Source organism: Cyberlindnera jadinii (assembly GCF_001661405.1).
Source record: "Cyberlindnera jadinii NRRL Y-1542 unplaced genomic scaffold CYBJAscaffold_7, whole genome shotgun sequence".
In the NCBI taxonomy this organism is placed as follows: Eukaryota; Fungi; Ascomycota; class Saccharomycetes; order Phaffomycetales; family Wickerhamomycetaceae; genus Williopsis; species Williopsis jadinii.
In genome coordinates this window covers 392,898-408,759 of record NW_017963658.1, presented here as the reverse complement: position 1 = coordinate 408,759, position 15,862 = coordinate 392,898, and the positions used below count along the sequence as shown (strand labels likewise).

At 51.3% G+C, this 15,862-nt stretch overlaps 10 protein-coding genes across 10 annotated transcripts; 5 read left to right on the top strand and 5 right to left on the bottom strand.

The window, feature by feature from the left end:
* The first annotated feature begins 6 nt into the window (after positions 1 to 6).
* CYBJADRAFT_167936 (uncharacterized protein) lies at positions 7 to 1,746 on the top strand. Its single transcript, XM_020215148.1, has one exon. The coding sequence runs from the start codon at positions 395 to 397 to the stop codon at positions 1,652 to 1,654; it is 1,260 nt and encodes a 419-aa protein (XP_020070407.1). The 5' UTR covers positions 7 to 394; the 3' UTR covers positions 1,655 to 1,746.
* A 522-nt stretch (positions 1,747 to 2,268) lies between these two features.
* On the top strand, positions 2,269 to 3,198 carry CYBJADRAFT_127612 (sterol desaturase family protein; the record flags this gene model as incomplete). The annotated part of the gene is made up of 1 exon (XM_020212708.1): positions 2,269 to 3,198. The coding sequence occupies one exon, from the start codon at positions 2,269 to 2,271 to the stop codon at positions 3,196 to 3,198; it is 930 nt and encodes a 309-aa protein (XP_020070406.1).
* Positions 3,199 to 3,685: 487 nt separating this feature from the next.
* CYBJADRAFT_127686 (U2 snRNP complex subunit MSL1) lies at positions 3,686 to 3,973 on the bottom strand (the record flags this gene model as incomplete). Its single annotated transcript, XM_020212712.1, has 1 exon — positions 3,686 to 3,973. One exon carries the CDS (start codon positions 3,971 to 3,973, stop codon positions 3,686 to 3,688), a length of 288 nt encoding a protein of 95 aa, XP_020070405.1.
* Positions 3,974 to 4,312: 339 nt separating this feature from the next.
* YME1 (i-AAA protease YME1) lies at positions 4,313 to 6,356 on the bottom strand. Its single transcript, XM_020215147.1, has one exon. It carries the CDS (start codon positions 6,318 to 6,320, stop codon positions 4,332 to 4,334), a length of 1,989 nt encoding a protein of 662 aa, XP_020070404.1. The 5' UTR covers positions 6,321 to 6,356; the 3' UTR covers positions 4,313 to 4,331.
* A 405-nt stretch (positions 6,357 to 6,761) lies between these two features.
* On the bottom strand, positions 6,762 to 7,430 carry UMP1 (Ump1p). Its single transcript, XM_020215146.1, has 3 exons — positions 7,382 to 7,430; positions 6,952 to 7,327; positions 6,762 to 6,889 (listed from the first exon to the last, which is right to left on the bottom strand). The coding sequence occupies exons 1-3, from the start codon at positions 7,382 to 7,384 to the stop codon at positions 6,834 to 6,836; spliced, it is 435 nt and encodes a 144-aa protein (XP_020070403.1). The 5' UTR covers positions 7,385 to 7,430; the 3' UTR covers positions 6,762 to 6,833.
* Positions 7,431 to 7,724: 294 nt separating this feature from the next.
* CYBJADRAFT_173361 (WD40 repeat domain-containing protein) lies at positions 7,725 to 8,687 on the top strand (the record flags this gene model as incomplete). The annotated part of the gene is made up of 1 exon (XM_020216452.1): positions 7,725 to 8,687. One exon carries the CDS (start codon positions 7,725 to 7,727, stop codon positions 8,685 to 8,687), a length of 963 nt encoding a protein of 320 aa, XP_020070402.1.
* A 1,042-nt stretch (positions 8,688 to 9,729) lies between these two features.
* On the top strand, positions 9,730 to 10,740 carry CYBJADRAFT_127684 (PEX28-32 family peroxisomal membrane protein; the record flags this gene model as incomplete). Its single annotated transcript, XM_020212711.1, has 1 exon — positions 9,730 to 10,740. The coding sequence occupies one exon, from the start codon at positions 9,730 to 9,732 to the stop codon at positions 10,738 to 10,740; it is 1,011 nt and encodes a 336-aa protein (XP_020070401.1).
* Positions 10,741 to 10,765: 25 nt separating this feature from the next.
* On the bottom strand, positions 10,766 to 11,800 carry CYBJADRAFT_127754 (1-aminocyclopropane-1-carboxylate deaminase; the record flags this gene model as incomplete). The annotated part of the gene is made up of 1 exon (XM_020212715.1): positions 10,766 to 11,800. One exon carries the CDS (start codon positions 11,798 to 11,800, stop codon positions 10,766 to 10,768), a length of 1,035 nt encoding a protein of 344 aa, XP_020070400.1.
* A 1,707-nt stretch (positions 11,801 to 13,507) lies between these two features.
* On the top strand, positions 13,508 to 14,203 carry CYBJADRAFT_120402 (TBC domain-containing protein; the record flags this gene model as incomplete). The annotated part of the gene is made up of 1 exon (XM_020212320.1): positions 13,508 to 14,203. A coding segment is annotated over one exon (696 nt), but the record flags the coding sequence as incomplete, so codon positions are not given.
* CYBJADRAFT_167928 (uncharacterized protein) lies at positions 14,137 to 15,116 on the bottom strand. Its single transcript, XM_020215145.1, has one exon. It carries the CDS (start codon positions 15,028 to 15,030, stop codon positions 14,329 to 14,331), a length of 702 nt encoding a protein of 233 aa, XP_020070398.1. The 5' UTR covers positions 15,031 to 15,116; the 3' UTR covers positions 14,137 to 14,328.
* Positions 15,117 to 15,862: the final 746 nt, after the last annotated feature.

Below are 15,862 nucleotides of genomic sequence, written 5' to 3'. Positions count from 1 at the left end.
ACTGTTGATAATGCACCAGCTTCACTGTTGATAATGCCCTAGCGCAGAGTCATGCGATGCGTGCAGGTGGAAGCCCCCCGTGGTGCACAGTTCATGCCAGCACACGATGATGAGACATACCACCAAGTACACTACAGAATCAGCATTATAAGGCGGGTCCGTTGTTAAGAGAAGTACGAGGAAAAGAAAGGCCACCAGTGGACCAGGAGGGCACGTTTTCGCCAGGCACCAGTCTTGTTTGCCTCTGAAAAGTGGTATCACCTCAAATACCTCAGCAACTTGTCTTGGTGTCTTGGGTGTATAAAAGAGTAGGCAGCCCTTGTACGCTGACTCCTGGTGAGTAGTGACGATTGCTCGCCTGTGGCAGTACGTAGAAGAGGTGATCACAAAGACCATGCCAGTGACCATCTCAGGAAACCACTATACTGTGAAGCTCGAGGTCGAGCAACCAGAGAGTTTGAGCGCAGAGGGCGAAGAAGCTGTCTATACTGTTGGTGAGCATGTTGTTTGCAATGTGACATTGCAGGTGCTCACCAAGGCAGTGGCGTTCAAGGAGATCGCCGTGGAGTTCACTGGACATACCACTGTGGTGGCCCACGAAGGTCTCAAGCCACTGGACTCTGACGACATAAGCACCCATGAGACCGTGACGCATCGCCTGTTTACCAACCCTCTGTCGTTGCTTTCCCAGGCCGGCGAGTTCGAAATGACACCAGAAACAGGTGACTTCACCATAGAACCGGGTGTTTACCAGTTCAAGGGCCAATTTATCTTCCCAAAGACAGCTGAGACGGGGACAATCAACCTCTCTGCCGACTCTTATAACGTCAAGAAGCCAAAGGACGCAGGCTACACCACCACGATGGTTTCGCAGCTCCCATCAACTTGTTACTTTGATGCCATGGACCAAGATGGCGAGAAGAGAGGCTATGCCTTTGTCGAGTACGCAGTGCACCTCAAGGTGACAGACGCAAAGGAAGTTCAGGACCACTTTGCAAAGCTTCACTTTGTCGGCAAGAGTAATACCAAGGACGCTGGCAACACGGCAACAACCTTCACCACGTCCAACGCTGTGTACCTCCAGGGTCTGCCACTTCCAGGTGAGAAGGAGAAGAACAAGCTTAAGAAGCTGCTCAACGGTGTTAAACACACCATCTTTGACTCTGAGCTGTGTCTCGGTGCCCCCTTATCAGCAAAACCTGGAGAAACACTGAGTCTGAGCCTGCGTATCCTCAACAATCTCCCTGACAGTGAGAAGAATCTCGTGAAGTACGTGAAGAGCTTCCAGATGAGCTTTGTCACGCATGCCTTGATCAGAACACAGTCGATCCCAAAGATGGTCCTGGCCAAGAAACACGACTGGATCAAGCGCACAAACGTTGGCCAGTTCGACTTTGCCGCCAACAGAGTCTCCGACCTCCACCTGAACCACGTCGGCATGGAGCTTGATCTGGCCCCTCTCATCGACGTCCCTCTAACTATCCCGCACACCACGGTCAACTCCTTCCACGCAACGAACCTCAAGGTGTACTACACCATTGAGGTCTTCATGAGGCTCGGAGACCTCGAGGAGGAGTGGGACCAGGGTGGCATCGACTTCAAGATTGTCAGGGATATCGTCATCGACGATGATCGTCATGCAGAAGGCCCATGAGTCTGTCCCCCGGATCCCCAATATCGGATCCCCAGCCTACTTGTTCCGGCTACAAGTCCCTCATTAGTCTTGCGATTTAACTTATGCTTTTCTATACTTGTCATGGCATGTCGCTCATTGGTAGACACTATAGCTCCACAGCTTGTGATAGCCTGTAATACACACTCACTGAGTCATCCAGAGAGCCCTCCCGATGTGCTCTGCTCGCTTCGGTACATCGAAGCCGTTGGGGCCCTGGCCACTGCAGCCGCACCCCACAAACCCGCTGGCGAGGATTTTCGGCCGAGAATAACGTTTGGTCGTGACGCATAGCCATGTAGCCCCGGATGCTGGGGATGCGCTCGCGTCTTTGGTGATGGTATACGCTTCGATGTGTCTGGTGGTTGGAGATGGCAGGGTATGGGTTTGATGAATTAATTAGAAGGTGTTGTCACTGGATGGACCAACGGGAGTGGTGCTAAGTCATCTGGTGCGTGAAAAGCGGAGGTTGGCGTCGTGTATCTGTCCTTTTTCCCACTATATAAGGTGGACTTCTCCCGTGTATGTTCCCAGTGATATCTCTCTCTTGGTTCCATTCCATCATCACCACTTAGACATTCCAGATACACGCAGAGATGTCGCTTGTGTTTGAAAATGCCACTCTTGTGGACAGTCTGCCAAAGGCCACCTCGTTCTTCGACGCTGTTAGCACCGTCTCGCAGAGCTCGTCGAGCCTGAGCTTGCTGGAAACGTACTGGGCAGCCTGGTATCACTATATGCAGAACGATGTCCTCGCCACGGGACTGCTGTTCTTCCTGGTCCATGAGGTGACATACTTTGGCCGCTCGTTGCCTTGGTACATCATTGAGAAGATCCCCTACTTCAACAAGTGGAAGTTGCAGGCTGAAAAGACCGTGTCTGACAAGGAGCAATGGGAATGCTTGAAGAATTTGTTCATCTCCCATTTCCTCGTTGAGGCCATTCCACTGTGGAGTTTCCATCCGTTGGCTCAGAAGCTTGGGATCTCAATCACAGTGCCATTCCCTTCGTGGAAGACCACTGTCTGGCAGATCTGCTTGTTCTTTGTCCTTGAAGACTTCCAGCACTATTGGACACATAGACTGATGCACTATGGCCCATTCTACAAGTACATACATAAGCAGCACCATCGTTACGCCGCACCGTTTGGCGTAGCAGCTGAGTATGCCCATCCAATTGAGACTATGTCTCTTGGTTTCGGCACGTTGGGGATCCCAATCATCTACGTCTACTATACACGCAATTTGCACCTGTACACGCTATCGTGTTGGATCATCCTCAGATTGTTCCAAGCTGTCGATGCACACTCTGGCTACGATTTCCCATGGTCGTTACACCACTTCTTGCCTTTCTGGTCCGGTGCTGATCACCACGACATGCACCACCAGTACTTTGTCGGTAACTACGCTTCATCTTTCAGATGGTGGGACTACTTCATGGACACCGAGGGTGGTCCTGAAGCTAAGCACGCCAGGGAGGAGAGAATGAAGTTGAAAGCTGAGAAGCTGGCTAAAAAGACTAAATGAATGCCTTCGAGAATATTCCACACTTATATAACAATTATGACGTATATGGCTTGAAACATTGACATACTCTATGATACAAGTTGATGATGTAGGCTAAGCTGGCCAGAAGAAGAGCGCTGCTAGGAATACGCAAACATGTAGCCCTCGCATTAGGCTGGCACCTACCTGGTGTATCGCACCTCGGTTCTCGTCTCTTTGAGGGGCTCAAACAGTATACATGTGTATGGATCTCACCGTTTCTTGGAAGCTCAGTACGTAGAACCACACTGGTGATTCACGTCAGTGATGAGCGTCAAAATTGGGTGCATCATCTGTTCATGTCCCAGAAGGTGTGTTTTCACAGATGGCAGCACGAATGATCACACAGTCCACTGGCAGCCCCATCTTCTATGAGTTAAAAGAACGCTGCTGGATAGAGTAACACCCCGAGAGCGAGTGAAGGACACTGCGCAGCCGAGAAGCAGGGAAAGAACAACGCAGAGGCCAGCTAACCCTTCAACGACTCCAACTTCTTTGCATCCTCCTTAGCCCATGCCACCTGTACTGGCTTCCCAAACAGAACCTCTCCTTGCGATGATCTGAGAGCGAGCTTGGCGTCCTGGACCCCGGCAAACAGTACAAAGGCCTGTCCCCTTGTGTTTGGAGATACGATAACGTCCACCACCTGCCCAAAAGTTGAAAAGAACACGAACAAGTTCTCCCTCAGCTTCTCCAGCGATAACTGGTCGCTCAGGTTATTCACATAGAGCGTGTATTTCGCGTGTTCTTCGGCCATTTTGCTACTCTTTCCTACTGCAATGTTGAGCCGAGTGCGCTATGGTTGTACGTTGATTTGTTTGTTGATGTTTGAGTTTTCGCCTCGGGACCTCATCGGTAGGGGCAGTTCACACGTGACTTTGGCGGTACGTGCAGCATGCACGTGACCTTATGGTAGGCGCAACATAACTGGAACTTCATCGGTACGCGCAACAATACACACCACCTTCAACGCTTAGTCTCATAGATTAGTTCCATCGTTCAATGGATGTTGTATTTACAAATAAGTGTATGCTTAAGATGTCTGAGCTCTGTGCTGAGTAGTAAGCCAACGAGAAGAAGAAATGGAGGTGTGGAGGGTGGGGGTTTCGTAAAGATCATGCAGAAGCTGGGATTGGGAAAGGTTGTTTGTCCACGCCTTTACGTTCGTCGCTATCTGGGGATTCGACAACAGTGTTTGTCATCTGTTTGGCCTTGGACAGAGGCTCTCCGTTGACAACCTTGATGATTTCATCCTTTGTCAGCGTTTCGTACTCGATGAGGCCCTGAGCCAGTCTCTCCAGTTCCACTTTCTTGTCGTGCAGCATACGTCTGGTACGGTTCTCTGATTCTTTCAACATGTCAACCACCTCTTGGTCTGCGACATCACGGAGCTTTGGCGACCACGAGTCCCATTTCTCCGCAAGACTGATAGGACCCACTTTGTCCGACATGCCGTACTGCGTAACCATTGCCCTTGCTGTGCCGGTAGCGGAGCTGAGGTCTGACCCGCATCCACTCGTGGTGTTCTCAGCACCGTAGATCATCTCTTCGGCAACCTTACCACCCATACAGACGTCCAATCTTGCAATACACTCCTTCTTCGTGATATCAATCTTATCCATCTCCGGTAGCTGGAAGGTGATACCCAGCGCACGACCTCTTGGTAGGATCGTGGCCTTGTAGAGTGAAGTGGCACCTGGTGTATACAACGCCATAATGGCATGGCCAGCCTCGTGGTACGCGGTGGCTCTTCTACTGGCCTCGGTGATCACCATGGTTTTTCTTGCAGCCCCCATCAAGATCTTGTCCTTTGCCCATTCGAAATGGTTCATGTCAACGGCAAGAGCGTTTTGCTGAGATGCATGGACAGCAGCTTGGTTGACCAAGTTCATCAGCTCAGCACCTGACAAGCCAGGAGTACCACGGGCAATGATGGTTGGGTCCACATCCTTTGCGATTTCAACATTCTTCATGTGGTGTCTCAAGATATCGGCACGCCCTCTAACATCTGGCAGGTCAACGTTCACAATCTTGTCAAAACGTCCTGGACGGGTAAGTGCTTTATCCAGAGATTCTGGGAAGTTCGTGGCTCCAATGATGATGATGCCGGAAGTTTGCGAAAATCCGTCAAGCTCAACAAGCAACTGGTTCAAGGTCTGCTTAGCGTAAGCCTGGTCCCTAGGATTACGTTTGCCTCCAATGGCATCCAACTCGTCGATGAAGATGATTGCAGGGGAGTGGGCTCTGGCCTGAGAGAACAGCTCACGCACACGCTTAGCACCAACACCGACATACAACTCATCGAACTCGGAACCAGACATGAAGAAGAATGGCACGCCCGCCTCACCAGCGGTGGCTCTGGCCAACAACGTCTTACCAGTACCTGGAGGACCGGTCAAGAGCACACCCTTAGGCAGCTTACCACCCAAGCCGGTGAACTTTGTTGGATCCTTCAGGAAATCAACAATCTCCTCCAACTCCGCACGCGCTTCGTCAGCTCCCCTAACATCGTCAAACTTGACGTTCACCTTCGACATGTCCACGGACTTGTCAGAGCTCTCCGAGTTCTTGAAGATGGTGCCGGACTCCACCAAATACGTGAAGCCCTCCATCACACCCCACGTCAGCAGCCCAATAGGAATCAGGAACTTCAACCACTTGGAGATCATCGTCCACGTCGACTCTGCCACAACAACGTAGACAGGGTTGTTACGCGATCCGTACGAACCACCAGCGCCAAACGCAGCGCCGCCATTCCCGTGCAAACCAGCACCACTCAACGAGCCCTTGGCCAGCTGTGACTTCACCGCCTCCGCCTCCTTCATCTTACCCAGCTTCTTCAGCGCATCCGCGTACAGGTGTGCACACTCCGTCGACGTTGCTATGCCTGGCGACTCGTATCTCGACACAACGTACTGCGGATAGTTCGCCTTCAGCAGGCTCTTGTAGAAATCCGCTTGCGCCCTTGGGTTCTCCAGCTCCTGGTTGGCAGTCTGCTCCTTTGCCGCCAGCGTGGCCTGTGTGCTTGTTGATGCCGCCCTGGTGAGGATATACAGAGCCCTTGGGCTCTTCAGTTGGGTGGCGCACCTTGTGAGTCTGAGCATTTGTGTTCGGATTTGATGTTTGTCTTGTAATGGCTTGTCCTGCTTGTCCTGCTTGTGAATGGGCTTTCACTTTCTAATAAGCAGTGTGCAAGGACAGATGTAGCGTCTAATTTGGACAAATGTTGAGATGGATAACAAGTTCTACGAAGCTGTTTGTCTCGTCCCTTTTTTTTTGGTTTGTCCCAATTCTCCGTGGTTTGGATTTATCGTCAATTTTGTCTCGATTTCCCAAACGGTGGTTTCTTTTTACAAGAAACCGGCGACTGGTTTTTTGGGGGTTTTGGGCAACGCCCGCGGGTTTCGGTTTCTTTGCCTGGCTTTTTTGCCTGTCTTTTTGTCCATTTTGGTGTCTCTGTTGCTCACTTTGGGGGGAGGAGGGGAGAGAACCGGGGTTCCGAGGGTGATTACGTAATTAGAGACATGATATCAACTCTACTGTTGGGGTGGATACACACAGCTATGGTATATTTCTAAGTAAAAAGGGTGGGACGACCACATCTTCTCCAGTTCGAGCTAGATTCCATGTTTCTTCTGAATCTCTGCGTGGAAGCCCATGACTGAGTCGTTACCTAAAATGCAACACCTTGTTAGTAGACTTCGCGTGTGGCCATATGGCATTCCCGATACTCACCTGTGTAGATATCCTCCCAGTCGATACGTGAATCCTTGTTTAGCAAGATGTCTCTATGAAGGTTCGAGGAGCCTCCCAATACGCTTGGAACAAAGTCGGTGGAGTCGACGATCTTCAACTCCATCTCACGCTTGATTGGCTCCGCCATTCCGAAAACACGTCTATATTGCTCCATCTTGAGCTCTTGTTGCCGTTGCTCCCATCCTTCAATGCGTTGCTCCAGAGGATGTCTTCCATTGACCTGTGAGCTGATACTTAGGGGCCCCTGTTGTGTTCTCAAGATGTCCTGCAACGCTGGAGCTGAAGGTGCAACCTCACCGAACTTGGTGGAGTTGACGGTGGAAGGCTGTTTGTTTTCAGGAACTAGTCTAAGACTCTATTCGTAGTGTCAGTTGAGTGTCATTCAAAGGCGAGCAAAGGGCGTACGTACCATCTGTTGTTTATCTTTGCGCTGGTTGTGTTGGTTGTGTCTTGTCTAAGTGGCAATTTGTTGTTTTTCAAGACACAGAAAAAAGCGTGAATAAACTCTGGGACGTTCACGATTTACGGGACATTTGGGACATACGTTGATGGCATCAAAGGGCATTACGTTAAAGACATTGGTATTACGTTAAAGACATTGGTATTACGTTGAAGACATAGACATCACGTTAAAGACATAGACATCACGTTCAAGACATTTTCACTACACCAAAGGTATAAACACATTAACGCTTGAAAACTGGCTCCACCTTCCACCTGACCAACATCGCATTGAAGAGACAAGCCGTACAATGACCACGGACACCTTGTACAACCTCAGGTACAAAGCACAGACAGGCCACAACGGCTACTCTACGAGTGCAAAGATCAGCCCCAATGGAGCTTACATTGCCACGAGCTCATCAGACTGCACCATCAGACTGTTCGACTTGGAGAATGGCTCAAAACTGATTCGAGTCCTGGAAGGACATCGTGATGGTGTAAACGATATCTCATGGTCCCCTGACTCGAGACACCTGGCATCTGTTAGCGACGATATGACTCTGAGGGTGTGGGACGTGGAATACGGCGAATGTATAAGCGTGATGCAAGGGCACACGTATCATGTGACATGTGTTGAGTTCAACCATAAGGGCAACTTGCTGGTGACTGGGAGCTCAGACGAAGCCATCAGGCTGTGGGATGCTCTGAATGCCAAATGCCTCAAGACGCTCAGCGCACACAGTGACCCGATAGCAGCTGTGGATCTATGCTGGGACAGCACGATCATCGCGAGTGCGAGTTATGACGGTATGATCCGACTGTTTGACACTGAGAGTGGCCAGTGTCTGAAAACGTTGATATACGATAAGGGAGGCTCCTCGTTCCCTGTGTCGTACGTGAGATTCTCGCCAAATGGCAAGTATCTGCTGTCCACAACGTTGGACAACACTCTAAGGCTGTGGGATTATATGAACAACAAGGTTGTGAAGACGTTCCAAGGCGCCAAACTGGAAAAGTACACCTGTTCTTCGAGGTTCATAATGGCCAAGGACCCGCTCATCGCCTCGGGAACTGAGACAGGTGACGTGCTAATATGGGACCTACAGTCAAAGGGCATCATTGCCACTTTGAAGGTGTCAACCTCGCCCGTACTGGCAATCGACGTACTCAACAATACGCTGATCGCAATGGACATACAAGGTAACTTGCTCTGTTACGACCTTAACGAGGGGTTCAGTGGCTACGACAGCGAGCGGACTGATACTAACTGACTTTACCAATAGCCACATTCATATACACAAGCTGATCTGCGATGCTTCAGTACCTTCACGATGAGCCAGGGCTACGCGGTCGATCAGGTAGTGGACTTGATTGCTTGGTACCTCCGTTGAGAGAATATTGGCTCGTATGTGAAGTCGCAAGAGAGTATGGCGTGGATATTAGAACGACATTAATCTAAGTCCCGTTGTTATTGAGAGGATTCATCTCGCACTTTCTGTGCGTGGCCACCTCTCCAAACACTTCATCCACGACTGTGTAAACATTTACTGAATAGACCTTTAGGTAGAGCATGCGAGCGTTATTCATGCTGGTGAATCTTGGAAGTGTGATGTAAGCCTGGCCATGAGCAGACCATGTTTGGTTCATGTGGGACCAACTTGGCCTGTAGGAGGAGATGATCCTGTGACTTGATGGTCATAGCGAGGCATCGTCCTTGCATTTTCTTTAAGGTTGTTGGGGTAACGATGAACCAGAATCATATAGTAAGAAAATGAATGGGAGGTTATTTTGGAAGAACCAGTAGTCCCATCAAGCTGAAAGTGACTATATATGGTGATGCAGATCGATGTGACTGATTGGTGTGGTATGCTTTCTTGACTTTGTTCTGTTGTTGAGATATCAGCGAGTCTTTCCTTTTATGATGAATCCGGTTAATTTATGAATCGCTATATCTCAGGAAGTATTGGAGATTGCATGCTCATACTTGGTGAATCTCTTAGCTGGCATTGTAGCTACCGTTTGGTATACTTTCGGGAAATATGCAGGCGAGCTTGCTAGTTTTATTAGTATCATTCTGATAACTCATAATGTTTTGATTGCGTTCGACGTTGCTGTAGCACCACGCCCGCGCGCCAGAGGGAAACTGGGGGAGAGCCACAAAACCCTGCCTAGCCCACAACCACCACCTCTGCCTACGGGAAAGGGCTCTGCCTACGAGAAACTCATCTCCGCCTACCGCACACACCGCTATCCACCACACCAGCTCATCGCCCTTATTCAACCCCAAAGACGTGCCACCCCGACCACCCAAGCATGTCCTACATCACAGCACAGTTCCCAACAACCACGCGTACACATCCCAGGCTCGCACACACGTCGCCGCTGGTCACATCCATCCTCCAGCGGTCGTTCGCATTGATAGTCATCGGCAACGCCATGATGGACTTGCTCACATGGACAGGCAGCGACCCGGAGATGAACGCTGTCTACTGGATCACGGTATATCTCAGCGTGTACTACTTCCCCTGCTGTGCGTACTGGCTCCTCCTGTTCCCCCTGTTGGTGTTGGGCTACTGCAGCGTAAACTACTATGTCAACTCGGTGTACCTGGACATCAACTCCCAGGAGAAGCCCACGCTGGAGGAGATCCTCAACGGGCTGGACAACCTGGTGACCAAGTGTGAGCTCGTGGCCTCGCCGCTGGTGGCCATGGCGTTGCCGTGGCCCAGACTGCTCAGCTACATCGCCATCGTGACCCCGCTGAACGTTGTTATGTTGAAATGGGTCATCTCGCTGAGGACATATGTCCTGCTGACGGTGATCTTCGTGTCAACGTACCACTCCGTGTGGTTCCAGGCATCGCTACGGATCCTGTGGAGGTCTCAGCTGGTACGCAACGTGTGCTACTTCGTCGTAGGTTCGCACGTCTCCACTACGAGTAACAACTACAGGATCATCAACGGGAACAAGAACGGCAAGATCATCCAGTTCCAGATACTGGAGCACCAACGCCGGTGGTTTGGCATCGGATGGAGCGACAAGCTGCTGCCGTATGAGCGTTCAAACTTCACCAATGAGGCATTCCAGTCCACGTCGTCGCCGAAGGAGTTCCACTTCCCCTTCAATTCGAAACATTGGAGGTGGCTCCAGGAGGCATGGCACGTTGATCTGGAGTATTGCAAGAACAAGAACAGCGAAGGCTGGGTCTACTACGACAACTACTGGCAGGCTCCCCAGTTCAACGACTCGCTGACGAGCTTCACCAGGAGTCGCCGGTGGACGAGGAAGGCTGTGCTGGTTACAGAGAGGTCATCCAATGTATAAGGTGTATTACTTCTATCTAACTGCTTCAGGCGTCGGTCTTTGTAGGGAAGAAGGACGAATAGGCGGACAACGCTGGAGCACCACCCAGGTGCACGTACAACACGTTGGAGCCTGGAGCGATTGAGCCCTCGGTGATCAGCTGGAGCAGGCCTTGCATGGACTTGCCCTCGTACACCGGGTCGGTGAGCACTCCCTCCTGCTCTGCACAGAGTCTGATGGCCTCGATGGTGCCCTCGTTTGGAACACCATAGCATGGGTAGGCGAATCTCTCGTCCAACTGGAAGTCCTTGAACTCGTGCTGCAGCCCGATGAGTTTACCGGTGTTGTTGGCGATCCTCAACGTCTGGGACTTAGTCTTGTCCGGCGTGAAGGAGGCATCGATGGCGATCACGTCGTCCTGTCTGCCGTACTGGGCCATGCCGGCTAAGATGCCCGCGGTGGTCGAGCCGGTGACACAGCACACGACCACCTTGTCGAACTTGATCCCGAGCTCCTTCTCCTGCTTGACCACTTCGTCGGCGAACCCAACGAACCCCAGGCCACCGTACTTGTGCTCAGAACAGCCGGCGGGGATCGGGTATGGCTTGTGGCCAGCATCCTCCAGCTCCTTCATGGTATCGGCGAACGATTGTCTCATGCCAATGTCGAACTTGTCGTCAATGACACGGACATCGGCGCCCATGATACGTGACAGCTCGATGTTGCCAACCTTGTTGTACACGTCCTTCTCGGCCTCTGGGATTGGCACCCAGTCCTCCTGGATCAGCACACACTTCTTGCCCAGGTGTGCGGCCAGGGCCGCGACCATACGGGTCTGGTTGGACTGTCTGCCTCCAATCGACACCAGGTGCGTGTACTCGCCGGCCAGGATATCCGGCACGATGTATTCCAGCTTTCTCAGCTTGTTACCACCAAATGCCAGGCCAGAGTTGCAGTCCTCCCGTTTGGCGTAGACGTTGACGTTCTTCCCCAGGTGCTTGGACAGGCGCGCGAGGTGTGAGATTGGCGATGGGCCGTTGAACGTGAGTGGGTACTTCTTGAAGGCTGCGAGACCGGACATTTTGCGAGGGCTTTGGTACGCTGAGTGAGCTACACGGTGATGCTGATGGCGATGGTGATGGTGATGGCGAAGCACAGAGCAGACCATCCAGCGACGTCTGGCCTCGTGCTTTTATACCAATGGAGAGATAAAACTGGCCTCGAGGCCTTGGAGCTCTGCGCCGGTGTTATGCATTCGACATGCGGGAAGACCGAAGCGGTGCTGTAGCAACGGCGGCCAGGAGGGTTTTCGTGCTTTTCGTGCTTTTCAGAACATTCCGAAAACCACACCCCATTTTTCGGACAGAGCACCCTCCTCGCCCAAAAAGAGGTAAATATGATCCCGAGGTTGGGAATATATGTGTCAAAATGTACTTAATCCCCTTCGCTTAACGACGGTGGAGCGGCAACGAGCGCGGGCATGTCGAACAGAGCAACGCCCCAGAAGCAGGTGGTGTCGCTTGGGAGGTCCAGGAGCATCTCGTACGCGACCGGTAAAGGGAGGGTGAGAGGCCCGGCGCCGCAGTGTGCTCAGCATCAGCATCAGCTTCAGCTTCAGCATCAGCATCAACATCAACATCAACATCAACAGCCAGATCACCGAGAGCAGGGTGGCCACCGGGATGGGCCAGGAGCATATGCGCCCTTGCACTCGACAACGTCTGCAGAGAGCATCGACACGCACCAATCATCCGCTGAGCTGTTTGAGGCGTGCTCCATGAGCACGGAGTCGGTTCCAGGGAACCTCCACGTCTCGTCGAACACGAGCATTGAGCACCTCATCAAGAGATGTGGTGCAGTCAATCTGATCCGCCAGTTGGCCACTGACCTGGCTCAGAGAGAGGCAGAGATGATGGTGGCGCAGAGGCGGAACTCGCAGCGGGAGAGCGTCATGATGAAGCTGCTCGCAGAGGTTGGGTTCTCGTCTGCACAGGTGGAAGGGATCATAAGGGAGAGGACCAATGCTGAGGCCAGGGACGACGAGCAGTACTTGAAGGACCTGCTAAGCGACGCCATGGAGGAAGGACTGGACCATGATCATCTCACGAGGCCGAAGGCATCCTCCGTGGTTACGTCGCTTGTGCCTTCCTCGCGCCATTCCAATACCCGTACCCTGGTTTCAGGCGATGGTGATGATGGTGATGACGCTGCGTACACGACACTGACACCTGGTATGACCAAGAGGCCACACTCACAGTCTTCGCCACCGGTGCCTCACAGCTCCTCGACACAGGGCGCTGGAGCACCCTCCGTCGAGTCTCATTATGATATATTCCAGGGGAGTATCCTGAACGTTGTCTCTCACAAGTTCCTCAACCGCGTCCCACAGCCTGTCCACGATGCCATCGTCAATACCAACACAAGCACAGGCACCAATAGGCTGATCCCGTTGGAGATGGAGAACTTCAACGCAAAGAGTAAGATGCCTACGGAGGAGGAGGGCTACGTGGACCAGTTCGGCTTCTTGTACGATAAAGAGAAGTCCATGGCATCTGCCTCGTCCACGAGGCATTCCGTGTCCACCACTGAGCTCCTACAGCACCACCAGGTGGAGACATCGCCATTGCAATCCAAGCTGCTGTCACTGGCTGACAACTACGACAAGAATAAGAAGCACGGGTCGATTCAGTGGGATGAATTCATAAAGAAAATCACGCTCCTGGACGACGACAACCACGACGACCTGCTGGTGATCAAAGGCGAGAGTATCACGCACTACAAGCACCTGTACAACGAGCTGAGCAGGCTGGTGAGACAATTCGGCATACCAATGTCCCTACGCCCTAAGATATGGTCTGAGCTCTGCGGTGCAAAGTCGCTACGGAACCCTACAGAGTACTACACCCTGCTACACGATGAATCGCTTGTCAATGCCGAAGCTGAGTCGCAGATCGAGCTGGACTTGTACAGAACTATGCCCTACAACGTGTTCTTCAAGGACAATGGCCCTGGCTTGGATAAGCTACAGAACGTTCTGATTGCCTTCAGCCGGAAGTACCCGCACGTTGGCTACTGTCAAGGCATGAACTTCCTCGTAGGCAACCTGCTACTGGTCTATCATAACGATGAGGATGTATTCTGGACGTTTGTTGGGCTGTTTGAGAACGTTCTGCCCAATGGGTTCTTCAATCTGGCAAGCATCAAGAGCGACTTGAAGCTGGTGAAGCAGAACTTCAAGGAACAGCTTCCCAAGCTGAACTCGCATTTCAGGCTCTTCAACGTCGAACTTGAACCGATATGCTTCAACTGGATTATGTCACTGTTCACAGACTCTCTGAGTGCACATCTCGTGTTCAGGATATGGGACAGCCTCATGCTGAACGGGTACACGGAGATATACAAGACTGTTATTGCTCTGTTCAGGATATTTGAGGATAAGCTCATGCTGCTAAGGGAGAACGTTGCCATATACGAGTTCATGAAGAACCTGAATAAGAGCAACTTCAACTTGAGGAGCTCTGATCTGGTACGTATGAGTGCTACTGTTAGGATAAGTGAACAATGCTAGTGGAATAACAATTCCTATTTCGAGTGCTATCAATGAAGAATCTATTTCAGATCTGTAGGCGACTTGATGATGTTGTCCACGATGTAGTACTGGAAGCAGTTCAACATTATTGGGAATACGAGAACCACCAAGATGACCTGTAAATTGGGGAAAGGATCGCTCCAACTGAGGATCCAGTCCGCGTACATGATGAATATTGGGAATGACAGTAGCACATATATCACAGCCTTCATCATGGTCACCGCAACCATGAATATCACCAGCTGTTTCAAGTACCGTTTGAATCTCGGTGGGTTGCCGTACTCCCCACTGTTGATGCCCTGGACCTGGAATAGGTCACATATGAAGTACACAATCACCAGGCACACGTACAGGATGGGTACCCCCACTGTGGTGTCGAGCAGTAGACTGACAAAGTACCAATCACACTCGCCAGGTTCACCATCACCGTCGCCTTCTCCATCGAGCTTGTTCACCAGCATGAGCTTTCGGCTCTTGAGCAGTGACACTGCGAGGTTTAGCAGGTGAACGCCGGCAGCACCAAGGAGCTGCTTCGAAACGTCGAAGAACCACACTTCCCAGGGCCTCTTTGGATGCTCGTACTTCCTCTTCACGACCAGCGAACCGCAAGCAATGAGGCCTAAACAGCTCTGGACGATGAGCCCCACGGGCCCGAGCAGCTCACACTTCGGCTGCGGTATGATCTTCTTGCCGTTTGGTATTAGCTCTGCTGGTAGAATCATCTGCGACGTCGACTCGCCGTGGCTGTGCTATCGAATCACCCTGGAAATCTCCAATTTGGAGTAGAAATCTGGCTTTAAAAGTGTTGATGGTCGCTGTTTCTCTGTGAGGGAAGCAATGAGCTTTGGGAAGGAAGCTGTAACCCGGGCAGCGAAGAGCAAGCGGAGTAAGGTGGTGGTGTCCGGGTGTTGTGCTTATGTAATGGATTATGTAATCGTTGATGTTTCGATGTCACAGCTTATCGCGTGGATTACGTAATCCTACGCGGACCACGGCATACCAGGCCGAGCAGTGCGACGCCAGCTAAGTAAGGACGGTCTAGCAGCGCCAGATAAGTAGATGAGCTAAGTAAGAGCTAAGTAACAGCTAGCTGGGTCAGTTGAGTAAGATTAGCTAGGTAGATGAGCAATGTATCAGCTAGGAAGCTGAGCTAAGTATATGATTTAAATGGATCAGCTAATCAGTATCGACTGAGCAGTATCATCTGAGTCGATCAGCAGAGTAAGACCGGCTAAGTAGATCAGTTAAGTAGGAGCTAATAGATCAGCTATGTATCATCTAAGCAGATTGGTTAAGCAGTACTATCTAGGTAGATTAGCTCACTAATACCGGCTAAGTAGACCAGCTAGGTAGACTAGCCAATGAACAGCTCAGTAACTGCTAAGCACATCAGCTGAGTAATACCACCTGACTGAGAACTAAGTAACGGCTAGGCAAGCACAATCGAGTGCATCCCGCGTATTGCACAGATTAGATAGGTAAACAACTGCTCAATAGCAATGGCTACGCAGTATCGTTCCGGTAATGGCAGCTAACCAACAGTTGAGTACCAAT

Excerpts from the sequence above, each read along its gene's own strand:
- CYBJADRAFT_167936 (XM_020215148.1), top strand. The coding sequence starts at position 395 with ATGCCAGTGACCATCTCAGGAAACCACTATACTGTGAAGCTCGAGGTC.
- YME1 (XM_020215147.1), bottom strand. The coding sequence starts at position 6,320 with ATGCTCAGACTCACAAGGTGCGCCACCCAACTGAAGAGCCCAAGGGCT.
- UMP1 (XM_020215146.1), bottom strand. Across the intron at positions 6,890-6,951 it reads CTGGGAGGATATCTACACAG|GTAACGACTCAGTCATGGGC; the intron begins GTGAGTATCGGG and ends GTTGCATTTTAG.
- CYBJADRAFT_167928 (XM_020215145.1), bottom strand. The coding sequence starts at position 15,030 with ATGATTCTACCAGCAGAGCTAATACCAAACGGCAAGAAGATCATACCG.